The sequence below is a fragment of the Cibotium barometz genome, chromosome 62 (genome assembly GCF_041138505.1).
Source record: "Cibotium barometz isolate CiBa-2024 chromosome 62, ASM4113850v1, whole genome shotgun sequence".
In the NCBI taxonomy this organism is placed as follows: Eukaryota; Viridiplantae; Streptophyta; class Polypodiopsida; order Cyatheales; family Cibotiaceae; genus Cibotium; species Cibotium barometz.
This window is the reverse complement of record NC_141107.1, coordinates 9,238,770-9,256,048: the sequence shown is the minus strand read 5'-3', so window position 1 is coordinate 9,256,048 and position 17,279 is coordinate 9,238,770. Positions and strand designations below refer to the sequence as shown.

Sequence of the window (17,279 nt, the reverse complement as noted above, 5' to 3'; positions counted from 1 at the left end):
TCTCTCTCTCTCTCCCCCTCTGAGGATCTCTCTACTTTAGCTTCTTCCTCTTCTTAGCTATGGAGCCTTTGCAAGCTGTGTGTGTAGCCCCTTGTGAAGCTAGAAAACGGAAGGTTGATTTACACATTCGTATTCCTGAAGAGTATGGCAACTCTAAAAAACCCATCCTACTAATGCACAATCTGTCCAAGCTTGTAGGATAGCTAAGGAGAAAAATGTAGATCTTTGGGTTGATGGGCATCTCTATCCAATTGACCCTCCATTAAGAGAGCAAACCCTCCTTTCCGCGATTTATCATCTTTTATGCAATTTGTTGGTGAAGGAGAACCTGGCTTGTTAGGATACTGTAGAAGATTGACTATAAGTGGAGCTTGGCAAACCCATATTCTCCAATCTCAATTGCAAGCATCACAATAAATCAAGAAATCAAGTTTTATCAGAGGAACACTGAGTTGCTGATAAGAAGAGCCCCTTTCGCTCGCATAGTGAAGGAGATTCTCCAACGATAAAGAACAGAGTTCCGTGTGCAGGGGATTGCCCTTGAAGCATTGCAAGAAGCCTCCGAGGCTTACCTTGTTGGGCTTTTTGAAGACACCAACCTCCTTGCAATACATGCAAAGAGGATTACCATATCTGCCCCACAAGGACATATAACTAGCTCGGCGCATTCGAGGTGAGCAAGACACGATCTAGAGATCTTAGATGTTAACCTTCTTTTTGAAGCAACTCTTTTGTTTCAAACCCCCCTTTGTAACAAGCCTATCTAGCTTTCATTTGTAACCTTCTGATAATTAAAGTTTTAAGTTTCTCTTACAATGTCTCGATGTCATCATGTTTGTTTAACATGGAGTGTCTATCATGTGCCAATTTGTCACCCAAGGCATCAGAAATGCTCCTGGAGGACTGAGGAAGCTGTGCCAGAACAATGCGAATTTGACCTCTGCAGAGCAACGACGATGTAGGCTCAAAATTCGCACTGTTCTGGCACTTCTCCCCTAGCCACTCAGGATCATTTCTGATGCATTTATAATGAATTTGAGCACACTAATTGTAAGAAACAGTAATTTACAAGATAAAAACACCTTTAATCATGTGTGAAAATATAGTGTTTATCATCCAATGCATCAAAATTGCTCCTGGAGGACTGGGGAAGCTATGCCAGAACAGTGCGAATTTAGGCTCTGCAGAGCGGCGGCGATGCAGGCTCAAAATTTACACTGTTCTGGCACTACTCCCCTAGCCACTCAGGATCATTTCTGATGCATTTATAATGAAGTTGAGTACACTTGTGAGAAACAATAGTTTATAAGATAAAAATAGCTTTAATCATGTGTAAAATTACATTATTTGTCATCCAATGCATCAAAATTGCTCCTGGAGCACTGGGGAAGCTATGTCAGAACAGTGCGAATTTAGGCTCTGCAGCGCCGCTGTGCAGACTCAAAATTCACACTGTTCTGGCACTGCTCCCCCATCCACTCAGAATCATTTATGATGCATTTATGATGCATTTATGATGAAGTTGTGGCACTGCTCCCCCAGCCACTCAGGATCATTTCTGATGCATTTATAATGAAGTTGAGTGCATTAATTATGAAAAATAATAATTTATAACATAAAAATACCTTTAATCATGTGTAAAAATACATTATTTATCATCCAATGCATCAGAATTGCTCCTGGAGGGCTGGGGAAGCTATGCCAGAACAGTGCGAATTTGGGCTCTACAGCAGCGGTGCAGGCTCAAAATTTGCACTGTTCTGGCACTGCTCTCCCAGCCACTCAGAATCATTTCTGATGCATTTATAATGAAGTTGAGTACACTAATTGTGAGAAACAATAGTTTATCAGATAAAAACAGCTTTAATCATGTGTAAAATTACATTATTTGTCATCCAATGCATCAGAATTGCTCCTGGAGCACTGGGAAAGCTATGCCAGAGCAGTGCGAATTTAGGCTCTGCAACAACAGCGGCGCTACAGGCTCAAAATTCGCACTATTCTGGCACTGCTTCCCCAGCCACTCAGGATCGTTTCTGATGCATTTATAATGAAGTTGAGTATATTAATTATAAAAACAGTAATTTACAAGATAAAAATACCTTTAATCATGTGTAAAAATATATTATTTGTCATCCAATGCATCAGAATTACTCTTGGTGGAGGGTTGGGGAAGCTATGCCAGAACAGTGCGAATTTGGGCTCTACAGCAGCAGCGATGCAGGCTCAAAATTCGCACTGTTCTGACACTGCTCCACCAGCCACTCAAAATCATTTCTGATGCATTTATAATGAAGTTGAGTACATTGATTATGAAAAATAGTAATTTACAAGATAAAAATACCTTTAATCACGTGTAAAAATACATTATTTGTCATCCAATGCATCAGAATTGCTCCCGATGAAGGGCTAAGAAAGCTGTGCCAAAACAGTGCGAATTTGGGCTCTACAGCAGCGGTGCAGGCTCAAAATTCGCATTGTTCTGGCACTCTCCCCTAGGCTCCCAAGGTCATTTCTGATGCATTCACAAAAACATTGATGGTACAAACTAGAAAAAACAATGATATACTTGATGAAAATAAGTTTGCAAAATCTGTATTGTATAAGAAGTGTGATACAACATCTTTACAAAAGCTTTCTTACAATATTGAGCTTCCTTCTCTTGTTATTAGGCAGAGTGTGCTCAAGGAGTGATTGGGCTATTTCTTGAGGATCCTCTATGCCTATGATTTTGGCTATACCCATACGAGCAAGAAGCTTACCCCTAAATCTAGAACCAAAAACATCGAAGGCAAGGGATTTTTTAATCAGAACTATACATTTGGTGCTCTGTGCCATAGAGGCTACACAGAGCACCTTAGGGAGGGCTTTCAAAAAGAAGAGAGTGAAGGCATATTGAGGGGTGTAGTCCCTGCGGATAATGGCGATGCCATTCACAAGAAGCTGACCAAGATAGTGCGCCAACGTAGCATCATGTCCATGGACCTTGGCCTGGTCTCTGCTGCCGCCACCTCTCCCTGCAAAATGCGTCAATTTCAACCACCCTCTGCAATCAAAGGAAAAATCAAAATATTTTCCTATACATAATTCCCATGGTTGTCCCTCCTTACGCTTCCCAATGTGTAAAAATATAGAAAGTGGCACAATAACCAAAAAGTGTAAGGGTTAATTCTAGACATGTAGTGGAATCAGATATACCTTTCTTCTCATCAACTTGAAACTTGACTCTTCCACATTGTGAAAGCCCATGATGGTAAAGTGTTGACGCAGGTCTGTTAGGCTCCAATGCTTGCTTGCTGCCACTCGCTCAATCCATCCATTTTGCATCATCACAGCTACCTCAATAAGCATAATTTCTTCTTCTGAGGCTTGAAGTGGGATCCATGTCCCGTGCTTTCGCATCCATATTTGGTAGTGCAGACGCATGTATAAAATAGAGCGTGCCTTCAAGAACCTGCAAGACACTGTAGAATCTACTACATTGCACTTATACACATCACCTTGATGTGACCCCTCATTAACCTCCCAACCCTCTCCTAGTAATCCTTGAATTTGGTCAGACCGTACCTCCTTACAAATATACATTATTTTTGTTTGGTGCATTGGCATGGAATTGAACATGTGCACAAAAACATGTAAAGGACAAAACCAATTTAGCTCTACTAACCTAGATGCCTTTGAAAACTTGAGTGATGTCTTGATATCACTTACCATCTTAAACTTTGAGCATAAGATGGTCCAAGCATCTGGTTTGGGCCATTCAAGATTATTAAGAGGGGGGTTGGGGATCTCTTCTAGCTTGCCAAATAAACCTGGTTTTTTATCTACAAAATATGAGTGAGAAAAGAAAAAGATATTGTTCTGTACAAGATCATTTGGGCTTTGAGATACAAACATTACCTCTTCAATGGATGCATGCATAGCATAGAAAAGTCCAATGAGGCTTTGGGGAGTGGTTGTTCCTCAACATAATTAGAGAGAAAAGTATCTGCAGAGAGACATAAAAAAATGGAGGATCATAAGAAAATTTGAAACAAAAAATCCAATATTAGCATGTTGTTAAAGCTGTGTTTATGTTACACTGACAATTTGAAGGAAACCTTGGTCGTTGGCCTTGAATGTACAAGTCTCCAAGGGTATACACAGGTTGCACTATGGCAACTAGTCCTTCCTTCTTAGTATGCTTGAAGCCTTGTAGCCGCCCCTTCCAATGATGTAGCATATTCCCCAGCAGTTGACGCACTCGATGTAGTCCCTTAGAGCTTGGCTACATGTAGACCCAAGCCCCAACCCTGAATCTTGTTGGAGCCCAAACTCCATTCTCATCTCTTGTATTATGCAGCACAAGCTCTTCCAACTTCTCCCTAGGTCTTCTCACATTACTGGAAGAGGCCATGGTGGTAAGAAAAGAGAAGAAGAGAAAAGAAAAGCTTGTTTTACAACAGAGGAGTGGAAAGGAGAGAAAGTTTAGGGTTTTCAATGCAACAATGGAAAACTTAAAAGAGGGTAAGAGTTTGAGAATAGGCTTTCTGAACCTAGAGCAAACTAAAGAGGGATAGAGTTTCTGCAGCAATGGAGAGGGAGGAAGCTTGAGAGAGACAGAGAGAGGGAGATTGAGAGGGAGGGAGCTTGAGAAGGAGAGAGAGCTTGAGAGGGATGGAGTTTCTGCAGCAAAATGGAGAGCTTAGAAAAGGAAGAGGGAGCTTGAGACTGAGGGAGCTTGACAAGGAGGGAGAGCTTGAGAGGTATGGAGTTTCTGCAGCAAGGAGAGCTTAGAAGAGGAAGAAAGAGGTTCAAAATGAGCTTTCCAAACCGTCTGTTTTGGGGGGAAGTTTGAGAGGGAAAACACACTTTTGGGAAAAAATTAAAAAAATTTAAATTTTTAGGGTTTTTAATTTGCGCGATTCTAGGTGGAGGGACCATTAAGTTTGGACCCAGGAGGTAGGGGGACAAGAGTAGTAATTAGGCCCCATCAGCAAACCAAAGCCTAGGCCCCCTAGGATCAAAGAAGTAAAAAATGTGCACCCAGCCCTCCTCCTATTGGTCCATTCCTAATCAAAAGTTAATCCAAGAGGCCCTCTTTGGGTCCAAAAAAATCATAATGTGCCAAATATGTTCAAGCCAAGAGCTTACCTTAGCCTTGTCACAGCATGTGTTGTTGGGTATTACCTTCGAGAGCCACAAATGCAACTTCCCATGTGGGTGTGCTAGCTCGTTCCTCACTTTCTCACTCCATTGTTACACTAGAATGCCTTGCCAAAGGGGTGAAGGGAGATCTCTCCACCATGCCTAGAGATCTGTCTTTGTAATTGTTTTCTCGCATAAAAGGAAGGGGAAGAAGAGGCTAATATAAGAGGGAAACCTATAATCAAACCTACTCAATCATACATCCATCTAGTAAGCATGAATTCAAATGCATACAGGCAAGCAAGAAGAGGGAAGAAAGAGAGATCACAACAACCTATTGCAAGGGAATCGTTGTGTATTACTTATTGAAATTGACTTATATATAAGTGACTAGTTTTCACACTAGGCTAGCCAACTTAAAAAATAGTCCAATCTCTACTATTGCTAATTCTTAAGCAAATATGTACGCTAAGTTTGTAGACTTTTCTTATTTGACATTAAGCAGATATACGGTAGCTTTATATGTTCCAACGTCATCTTACGAAAGTTAAGTGTCTGTTCTCGTGTAGGTAAGATGGCAAAGCACCTTATGGTAGGTTGAGGCAAGCAAAATCATGTTAACCTACAGAGTGATTAAGATTTAAAAAAAGCCGAGTAGGTTCGTGTCATAAAAAGCATATGTGCATCATCCGTGTGGTACTATATGATTAAACCAGAAAGCTATTAGAGGAAAATGCTAAACCGAATCGATCAGGGAAAATCCCACACTCCCTCTTATGACCAAGTCGACCCCTCATCCTTTGGATATTAAGAGAACCCAATGTGACTCCATAGAAATATTGGTACACTTAAAGTGTGTAGGTGGATGGATTTTTCAACCCCCAAGCACCAAGGACGAGCTTTGGTGAAATTAGTGCAAAGGTGGAAACTGAGGGGATGGGAGGAACGAAGATTATGGCTCTTGACTCAATGGAGACTTGATGGAGGGACATGTGCATAGGCATGGCAATGCAAAGGTCTAAGGTGGGTCACTCATGGCATGCATTAATAGGTCAAATTACAATTGTAATACAGAGCTGTTTAGACTATATTTGGATCAAAGGCTTTAATTAGCTAATTTCGCATTGCTTTCCAAAGCTTTTGGATATGCATTGCTTCACAAACATATATATATGGTGTAATACAATCCATCTTAAGCTCAAAAATCAATTAGAACTCTAAAATTTAGATCTTAATGAAAATTTTACGATATTTAGCTATCTCAAATTTTTTTAAAGGATTTTTGTAGAAACAATCATAGATTAGGACCAAATCTTGAACACATGTTCTGTACAATGTTATGCTTTGTTGGTGCATTTTATGAGAGCAATCACGTATACACATATCCTTTTAGGCACTTTGTTTTAGATTAAAGTTTACAAATTTTGAACCATATTTATTATTATAGAATAAGAGACTACTTCACACATTTTTAAATATCTCATAAAGCTTTAAGTGGAATATCTAGTCATTTTATATAATAATAAATACTATTTTCATAAGTTTCTTACTAAATGGAAATATTTAGATATGCATTCTTGACCAATTACTTTAGACTTGGAGACATTATTTTATTCATATAACTAGTAAATCACCATATAAGCTCACACTATTGTCGTATTTTGGGTGTTGAAGGACTCAACAACTAAAAAGAGATTCTAAGAAGTAAATTTAATTTAATTAATTATTAATGCAATAAATTTTTTTATCATGAAAAATCTATCTCCACTCATTATAAATTTCTTCTAAACTTTATATAGTATTTAAGCGATAAGAGATTCTCCACTCATTATAAATTTCTTCTAAACTTTATATAGTATTTAAGTGATAAAGAGATTGTTTTTTTCTTGCATGTGTAAGAACCTACTTTGTAATTTTGTAACGTGTTTGAATTATGGTACTGGATATACCTCTACATATGGTGATTTATCAATTATATTTAAAGTTATTTTGATCATTTTAATAATTGTCTAAGACATATTTATGTTCAGTTGAGCTATCAAACTACTGTTAAACATGTGATCTTCCTCAAAATGGCTACACCCAATCTCGTGTTAGTTGGAAAGTGGATTATCCATCGGCTCACAACACACTCCCGCGACGCAGCTTGGTGGCAACGAACCTTGGTCCTCGCAAAATGAAACCCAACTGTTCTACCAACTCAGCTATGCAGGTACACCAATCTTAATTTTATACTAAATCAAATATTTGGGAGAAATTAGCCAAGTTTAAAGGCACAAGTAACTGTGCTATGGTAAAAGGCGCCAGTGTTGATTCTGGATGAGTAGAAATTGTAGAATCTTTTTAAGTACAAGGTGGTGGCATGGTAGAAACAGGTCACAGTGTACACACAACTTGGGGGGCTGCAGCCTGCACAGATCAGCAGCCTCGTGGAAGGCCCTAAGTTGGGAGTCGGGACGCAGCGAGCGTGACCAAAAAGCTTGTGGGCATCATGTGCACCGCACAGTTCAAAAATTAAACAAATGGCGATTTTATTTATTATTTATTTATTTTTTGGCTATTTGCGGTGGGCAACTCGGCGGTGTTTCTCAAATTCCACAGCGCTCGGACTCCGAAGCAGCTCGATGTGGTTTCCATTTTTTTTTTCTCTTTAAAAAAAGAAGAAGCAAATTTTGACTGCGAAAAGCAAAAGGGTTATCACTGACTTATCAGAATTCAGAGAATCAGAATATAGAACAGTTTGATGGTCTCTCGATATTTGCATTTTTGATGCCGCTGACACGCTCGTGCACATGACACGGCAGGCGCATACATCTGATCTGATCTGTATAATATGTGTATGCATGTATGTGTGTATCAAGATGAATGTGTTATTGGGTTAAGAGATCAAGCTGTCTCACCGCATTCGATGTTGGCATTACGCAATCTCAAAAAAAATCGTATTAGCCGTGTATTAACGTTCGTGATTTAATCGTGATTCGTGTAGGTTTGACGGAATCGAGCACGCAACTTTTGATTAATCACGTATATTGATTAGTAATTACATTGTAAGCATGCTGATCTGATTGTGTTTCAAACAGAATCTCGATCCGCCTTGGTCCTCCTAATTTGATTCGTCCCGCTGCCGGTGACTATCCTGTGTGATTACATGTCAGTTTGTGCGTCAACACTGTCGGATCTACGCTGATGGAAATGTTTTACGGCAGTATGGTGAAGCATACGCCCAACGATTCTGGAAAATAGCCGCCCTTCCTCATGCTGTTGGCTCGCTCCAGCGCTTTGGCCAGCTGCGCCGCTTGCTGGGCTCGGGCAGCCGCCCGCATTTCCTCCGCACGCAAGTGGGCGGCTGCCACCTTGTTCATGATTTTCTCCGTCGCTTGAGCACGCAGCCTCTCCAATTTCATCTGCGCCGAAAGACCCAACGATAAATCATCAATGCTTAATTTGAGTGTATAATCAGAAGCAAGCGCACACATTAATTTGTCAAATCAAGAGATTAGTGATCTAATTATACCTCCAGCTTCTTCATTTCAGCTTCGGCCTTCGCCTTTTGATGATTCTCCCATGCATCGATTCGAGCTTCCTCGCGCGCGCACCTGCAAATTAAAAGAACAGTTAAGCTCACAAACGTAGCAGAAGCACTTAATACGTTCAATTAAGATATTAATCTCTCTAATAATCAAAATTACAAAAGATCAAGGCTTACTAATCTCTCTGGCAATCATAATTCATGAATCATAACTACCCAACATCAGAGCCAACTTAAATTGAGATACTAATCTCTCTAGTAATCATAATTACACTTAGTACATTAAATTACGATACAAATCTCTCTAGTAATCATAAATACACAAGAGCAGAGCCTACTTTGTCATGTGTTTGGATCTCTCAGCCTCCTCCCAGGCTGCAGTAGCCGAGGTGTCCATTTTCATTTCCACAAGATTAATGTCCAAACTGGCGGATTTGAGAGAATTGGAGGTGTCCGTGTGGTCGGAATATGCAGCATCTTGCTGCATGAGGCTCTTCCAGCTGCTGCTGGTTAGACGAGCTGCAGTAGATAAACTGCTGCTAGAATGATCAGAGCGGGGTTGGCAGCTCCGGCGAAGGTCCCTATGCTCGAGTTTAGCGAGGTGGAAGCTCTCGAATTCGAGGAGGTTAGAGGCGCGATGAGCGTCGTTTGTATGGCAATGAGAGGCCGGGGCAGATTTGCGGGCGGGGGTGTTGTGGCGGACGGGACTAGAGTTGCTCTTGAGAGGGGTGGTGGAGCGGGAGGTTTTGGAGCTGGCGACGGGGGTGATCTGGGTGCCGATGTCCCTCCTCATGATTAACGACGCCTTCGGGGAGATGTCTGTGGATGCGTCCCTCATCGGGGCTGCGCCGGCCCCCTTAATGCTCACCTTGCAGGCCTGAACCACGAGCTGTGTGCCACCACCCTCTGCTGCAGCTGAAGAAAGGTATGCCCGGCCGTGCCTTAGCGTCTCCACAACTCTATCCGTATACACATCTGTTGCCAAATCACACGGTTTAATTTTTAATCATCATCAAATACATCCATTAATAATTTAGCCCGCACTACTAATCAATCTGCATTGAAAATAGTTTATGTTATCAGACTGGCCAACTACTCCACCTTCTCTGATTTTAGCCCAGATTAATTCATCCTCAAATTATAGATTCAGACTTACTCCAAAATATAATATATGTAATCAGACCTACTCGAATTTAGCTAGCTAGATAGCTCTCATCACTTGAAAAAAGAGAGCACGAATTAATTACATACATTTTTTCATGGACGCTTAAGCCATTTTTGGGTGTATTAATCTTCTCATCGAGTCATCGTCTCCAAAAAAAACAAAAAACAAAAACAAACACTTACCATGCATCTTGGGCAGCTGCTCATGTGGATTGCCAGAGGCCTTCAGCCTCTCCAATTGCAAGGTTGCAGGAGAAGAAATATGCAGCTCCTCCTTGCTGTTCACCATCTTCCTAGCATTAATTGGGTTCTTATTTCTGTGTTTAGCATCACTTTCCTTGAACTTGTGGGAGCTGCTCCTCACAAAAACTCTGCACTCTTCTTGGGTGTTTGATATCTCACTGTCACTCACTGTGGCATCTTGATGGAGTTGGGCGCTGCTCTCACATGAAGAAGAAGATGGCAGCGGGACAAGGGCCCTTGATTGATACTGCATGCTTGCATGAGTGTCTGTGTTTGCTGCATGAGTTTTAGCTCCTAATTGTGGAGGAGGAGGAAGAGGAGCAACAGGAAGTACATTAACCCTCTTGTTGTTGATGGGATTTTTCTTACTTTCTATAACACCATGATAATTAGAGGCTGCTAATTGGGAAGGATTAGGAGGAAGCTGAGATGGGCTGCTGCATTGAGGGTGGGATGGGCTTGCATTGACCAGCCATTTCTCTGCATTATCCCACTTAGAGGGGGCTGCTCTAAAGCCGACTGATAACCTGCCTGCATTAATATCTTGATCACAAGGAAGATGATACAGAGGCAAGATCTTACCATGCACTTCAGTCGCTGCATTTCTGCCCACCATGTAAGCTTTGTGGTTGATCATGGAGGTTGGGACTCCTGAGAAGCTGCTTCGTGAAGGGGTTCCTGGGCTCGGAAATGCCCTCAGAGCTGCGGGACCTTGTGAACCATACCTTTTCACATTCAAAGGGCTGTCTCCTGTGCTCAGCCGATACCCTAATTTGCTCCAATTCTGAGGACTTGCAGTCATGTCCAGCTTCAGTATATCGCCCTTGGTTGCGGAGACAGAGTTTGATTTTACAAGGGTTATGGGCTCCTCCTGCAGACCCTTGCAATACTCATATGCTGATGAACGTTCGAACACAAGAGATGCCTCTTTGTCCATCGGATTAAGGCCCTCCATCCTAACCAATCCGGGATTAGTAGCAAAACCTCTGTTCTCTAATGTCCCTGAAAATCAAAAAGGACTTAATCAATCTAATCGAATACAATTAGCTGCTTTGCTTGCACTTGGTTGCATCTAGCACTCATTAAGCATGATTAGGTGGATGATTATTTCTAAGACATGGAGCTAAATCAAGCCTACAACAAGTGGGCAAGTGGAAAATTCAAAGCCCACACAATTTACAAAAAAACGCTTAATACCTCTTTTATAGCTCGTGAGTCGTGAATCTTTGGAATGTTTAGCGTCTTCTGCATTACAATTTTTGAAGTAGAAAAAAAAGGCATTTTAGGAAAAAGTGTAAAACCTTCGTCTCAAATTTTAAAAAACAATTATCAAAGGAAATTCTCAAAATTTGAAGGTTTTTCCTCCACGTTAATCTCTCAAATTTTGGCAGGTCATGGGCCCTTCAATTTTTGAAAATCAAAAGTTGCAATTACACTAAACCCGGGTTTTTCCTCTCAACGATCACAATATGAACGACCCAAAAATGCACAATGTGGGCGGCCCACGTTAGCCATGGTCAGGATTACAAAGCAAATCTATACTTAATCTTCTGTTAATATGAGTTTTGCAGAAGTAAGTTCTCACCCGCACAGTCGGACTTTACATTGAGCGCTAGCTGAGGATCATCAGAGTCCTACATTTAAGTAATGAGATGTTCTTAACAGAGCGTTTTCAAAGTCTTTCCGCCTGCAAGAAATTAATAACTGCAGTGAGTTACCAATAATTAGGAGTCGTCATTTTCGGTGATCTGTTTTTGATGCTGCAGTACTACCAAGGCTAGATCTTTGGATCTACAGTTATCTCGAAGGCGTAATTAGATGATAAAAAAGCGACCCAAATTACCTGGAAGCCTGATATTCCCGTGACGCTGCCGTTTTACGTCTTTCCATCATCGTCGGACGTGTAGGCGCAGCTGCAGCTGTAAACCTTCTCGGAACTCTCTCCGTTTTGATTGATACTGAAGCTCAGAGGTCGCAATACTAAGGTATTAATATTGTCCACACTAAAACTTAATATTGTCCACACTAAAACTGCAGCAGCGACATGAATTAATGGGTGCTGGATGCTCATAATTCATCATACTGCAGATTGCAGCTTCTGCCTAAAAGACTCGGCAGTTTGGTCATTATGATTAAATCTCTGGGTGAATCTCCAAGCAACTATCTATGCTTGCAAGGTGTCTGTCTGTATATATAACTTCCTTATTGTAGAGGCTGCTGCGAGAAGCTGTAATTAGGACCCAAGTATAACATATAATGAAGATTTGGACCCAAGTATAACATATAATGAAGATTTGGGTAGCTTAGTAGGCGCTAAGTATGATCATTTTAGCAATTAGTTGGCATTAATACCAAGGCGAGCTATAATGACATCTTAGCAAACAGTGACATCTCACATTGCCTAGAGATAATTGTGGGCTGCGCGAATGTCTATTCATCGAGGCCGGATGGCAGCTAGGTTGAAGCACCTAATTAGCAGAAACTGCAAGGTTTTTGCTAATGATTTGTTACCAGAAAAGAGAACACAACAGAGAGATCGAAGTGTGCGGGTCAGACCTCAGAACTGAGTGCAGAAGACTCTGAGCCCAAACTTTTGAAAGAGAATGAGAGATGGGCAGATGAAGCCTTCAAATTATTCAATAATAGTAAAAAAATCGCTTCAATTTTGGAAGCTAAAGCCTTGTTGCCATTTGGGTGATCACTGAAACACAAGAACAATAGGAAAAGCATATACACATGTAAATATGATAGACTCTGTGTGCAACCTGCAAAATCCAAAGTGGCACTGGGAGTGTTTTTAAAGTTTTATAGATTTTGGTCAAATTTAGTTCAAACTTCAGAGGCTGTGCAATAACAGGCTGTTCACACGTAGGGAAAATTCGCGCATTTTCATGCATCGTGTAATAACCTAGAGATCCCCAATGGAGCCACATGTCATGGTTTCCACGCCATGGGCGACCGAAAGGCATGTGCATTTTCCGAGCGAGTGAACACCTTTTTAGATGATGCGTTGTGGTGGTAGTGTTCACAATTTAGTGTACTTTTTTTACCGTCTCAAATTTCAAAATCCCGAATGAAATTGGAGTTAGAGTCCTTTTTACTGGCTGAAATTTTTCAAAATCTCGAATCAAATTGGAGTTTGTTTCTGTTTAGTGTACTTTCTACCGGCTGAAATTTCAAAATCCTGAATCAAATTGGAGTTTCTCTTTCACAAAACAGTCTGCTTTTACCCTTTATAATTATAGAACCCGCAAAAATTTCAATGTCTTCCTTTTTTCCATTGGTTGGGAAAAATGTTTTTCACGAGCACCGTGTGAAGCTTGCAAATTCCAGAGATGTACAAGGCCCAAGCATTGGGAGCAGTGTAAGAAATAAACTCACCCTCAGTGTTAATTTTCACAGCTCAAGAAAAACCGCTTGTAATTTTTTGCCTAGCCTTGAATTTGAAATATGCTTTTTTTTCCAAAAATTAGTTATAAAACTGATAAACATGTGCTTTTTTTCAATAAAAATGGGTTGAGCTAGAAGGTCATCTTGGGAGTCGTTTTGGAGTTAAACAGGTTTTGGTCAAAGCAGGGAAGCCTTCAAACTTTTTTTTTTCCAATAAAAGCATTTTTATTATTGAAGAAAATCGAGACAAGTTACAAAAGTCGGGCCGACATCAAATAGCGGTCAAGGCCTTCAAACTTCAAAGGGCGTGTTTTGAAGTGCAATAAATGAATAATGATATATTAGTTGATAGGATGTGGAAGCGATTGGGACTAGCAAAGATGATTTTTGAAGGGGTGGGTACAACGCTCGTGAAAAACATTTTTCCCAACGAATGGAAAAAAGGAAGATATTGAAATTTAGTCGGTTTTTTGGCTCAAAATGATGAGATTTGCCGGTTTTATAACCAGAGGTGGTAAAAGTTGATGAGTTTTCTTAAAGACAAACTCTAATTTCATTAGAGATTTTGAGATTTTAGGAAGTGAAAAATACACTAAATATAATTTTTTTATGAATACTTATTGGGTGATCTTTCTCTATATTATTTTAAGGAAGAGTTTCACAAAGTTGCCACCTGACAAGAATTTAGAGGTTAGTGAAGGGAAGGAAGAGGTTTGGGTGGCATTTGATTTTGAAAGCCTCAAAAGAAATGCTATGCACACACAGGTTCCCAACTAGAAAAGAATGCCAGTTTTTTAAAAAAAACAATTTATCGTATTGTTTGAGAATAAATAAAATAAATAAAAAATAAAAAATGTTTTCAACAAAATTAATAAAGCTGGCTGGCCTGGCGTCCATCGATTGACGACAAATATTCTTTTTGAAGGCAGAGGCAGAGCAGGGGTGAACGGAAAGGAGCCCCGTTACGGTTCAGAGGTTCAAGTCCGTGCACATTCTGCGCCGGACAGCAACCGGCGCCCCCCTCCACCGCCACCACCTCGTACGACGCCACCGCCTGCACCGAGGCTCGTGTCCGCTCCGCCACCTTCGATGTCGCCTCGGTGTCGGAAACCCTTCTTTCTTGGCAGAAAACCCTGTGCTTTTCTCTCTCTCTCTCTCTCTCTCTCTCTCTCTCTCACCTGCACACAAAAATTCTCGCTTGCTTCCCTTCACATCTTGCAATCTACGGCTTCCATTCTTCAACACATGCATCGCCTTATTACTCCTCATCATGGCATTCACAGTAGTACCATGCACATTTACACACATATACGTTCACACGTACAACATGTCCATGCATGCATGATTTCAAATGTCACATGAGTGTAAAGGGATGTATCCTTTCCTTGCCCACTGCCAGCAGTCTAAAGGACGGTTGACTCCCATTAAGAGGCCCTAAGTTCAATGCGAGTGAGCTACGCGATGGGGTTGGTTGTGAGCCGAGTGAGCTACGCGATGGGGTTGGTTGTGAGCCGATGGGGTTAGCCGATGGAGTAATCCACCTTCCCACTAACCAAAAGTACTCCTTTCCCTCCTTCACTCACCATGTATTTTTTTTCCAAACACTACCCATATATTTTATTCCACACACCGCCCCTTTATAGTGCATCTATGGACTCATGCTCGATTTTTGACGAGCACCCTTCCCCTTCAAAATTGATGGGTTTGGTGAAATATAGCAAGATCAGTTCGACATTTTAAAATTTTGCAAGTATTTTACAACCAAACGAGCATGACACGCTCGTCAAAAGCTACTTTGTAAGGACTATCAATCAAATATCTTCAAATTAAACACTTCAATTGTCCTATCTAAGGACTATATTCATCCTAAATCCCATTTTGTTGAACCCACATTCAATCTACACATAAATAATATATTCCGCAAAGACACGAGAATATCACTACCCCAAGCAATGATGCTACATACTTATAGAGTTTTCTCATAGCCAAGTTAACTCGACAAAAAGCATAGTTAACTAGGTTTTCAAAAATTGTCACGACCACTTTTGGCTAGGTTTCTTAAAACAAGGTAATTGAGCCTCCTCTTCTTCAACTATGCCAAAAAGAGCCAAGTTAGCTTTGGAAAGGCCAAGTTTTGACGTGAGCAAGCTATTTCCAAAGCATTTGAATCGGTTTTCTCTGTGAAATTAGTGGCTAGCTAATACACTCCTCAACTGTGCCTAGGAAGGATAAGCACAATGTTTGGGAGACATTTGGCAAAGTTTTGGCTAAGTTCCATAGCACAATTAAGTACAATTAATTATTCTCATGGGAAAAGGTCCTTAATTGTACACTCTTTTTCAATTCCATGTATTTTTCTCATCACACTCCCCTATAAAGCACACCCAAGTATGTGCATACAATCATAGAAGTAGATAACTCTCCATCCATTGCCTCTCAAAATGCATGCATACTATCATAATGCATCTAGTAAGCTCATTTTACATTCTAACTATTTTCTTGCCACAATCATATGCATCGCTTGCAATTCATACTTCTCCAACCACATTGGTCATGTATGGTAGCTACAACTCTTTCACATGCCTCCATGTGCGTTGTTGTGATTAGAGAATGAAAAAATAAGCATACCTCACTTTTTATTATGTTCATCTATCAAGAGAATCAAGTTAGGTGTATGAATTGACACAACACTCACCATGTATCATTATCTAGTCGAGAAAAATAAAGGCATACATCATAGAAGCTTTATCAAGAAAGTCGTGAGAACATGCCTATAAGGAAAAAGTAAAACACATGTAAGAAGGGTGATCCCTACTACTAGTGTTTTAAAATATAGGTATCTACTAGGTCTCTTACCATCATATACTGTGCATAGATAAAGTAAAACTAGCACATGAGGTGGGCAAGAAATAGAAGTATAACCATTACATTCGTAATTTAGATGAGTTTGTGTGTGTATATACATGAATAAATTGAATAAAAGAGCCATGGTCTTACATAAGCAAACTTTTTTAAGACCATGTCCCTTTCAAAAGTTAAAGTTCCGTTCCTATAAAAGAAACCTCCATTTTTTAAATCAGTAAAAAAAATCCTACCCTGAGCCCCTTGAGAACCCATTGACTACTACTAGATACCTTTTTTGCAATATTATATTTAATTTCTAGCGTTACAAAATATATATATTTTACGAACATAGCATGCATGATCACCATAGAGTTAGAAAACTTGTGCAACAAATGAATAAATGTCTACTCAACCACATGGAGCGCGCTTAAAATTCATTCTTTGTATTAGCAAAGTAATTGTATAATTCGCTTAAGCACCTTCTATTCTTATTAATTTTTTTGTTCAATTGTTTAAGCTCATTTTAATGATGTTGTTCATGATAACTAATCTATAAACTAAAAGTAAGCTCTTTCACCAGCTCATACATGAAAAAATCAAATTTAACATTTGAGAAAAGATAAAGGAAACTATTAAAAAAAGTGATTTTTTATAAAATAACATTGTTAATTTTCTTAACCCTCTCTAACTTGATTGGTTGCTCAATTTTATGTTCCCTCCGTTTTAAAAAGACATTTTTTGTCCCCAAGGCGGTAGCCTAGTGTATAGAGCTTGGGTCTCTCATTCGAGAGGTTTTGAGTTGAGATCCTCTTGGGGCACCCTATCTAGTTTGTGTTCGCAAAAGTAGATGAGCACGATGGTCACCATCCCACACATTAGTCAAGTTATCACTACATCGTCCAAGCACTTCCACCTCATCATCGATGATCTCATGGTGACAATAGTGTGCCATATGCTTGCCCCTCAAGTTCCATGCTCGAGA

General features: G+C 40.2%; 1 protein-coding gene across 3 annotated transcripts; it reads right to left on the bottom strand.

Annotated features, from left to right (window-relative positions):
* Positions 1–8,137: 8,137 nt before the first annotated feature.
* On the bottom strand, positions 8,138–12,851 carry LOC147604121 (uncharacterized). Of its 3 annotated transcripts, XM_086795369.1 has the most exons (8): positions 11,907–12,851; positions 11,649–11,750; positions 11,261–11,308; positions 10,646–11,065; positions 10,004–10,357; positions 8,995–9,631; positions 8,642–8,723; positions 8,138–8,531 (listed from the first exon to the last, which is right to left on the bottom strand). In XM_086795369.1, the coding sequence occupies exons 4-8, from the start codon at positions 11,016–11,018 to the stop codon at positions 8,325–8,327; spliced, it is 1,653 nt and encodes a 550-aa protein (XP_086651495.1). In that variant the 5' UTR covers positions 11,019–11,065; positions 11,261–11,308; positions 11,649–11,750; positions 11,907–12,851; the 3' UTR covers positions 8,138–8,324. The 3 variants fall into 3 exon arrangements, with proteins under 3 accessions (XP_086651495.1, XP_086651493.1, XP_086651494.1); XM_086795367.1 differs by having other exon boundaries at positions 10,004–11,065; XM_086795368.1 differs by having other exon boundaries at positions 10,004–11,065; positions 11,261–11,305.
* Between the last annotated feature and the right edge of the window lie 4,428 nt (positions 12,852–17,279).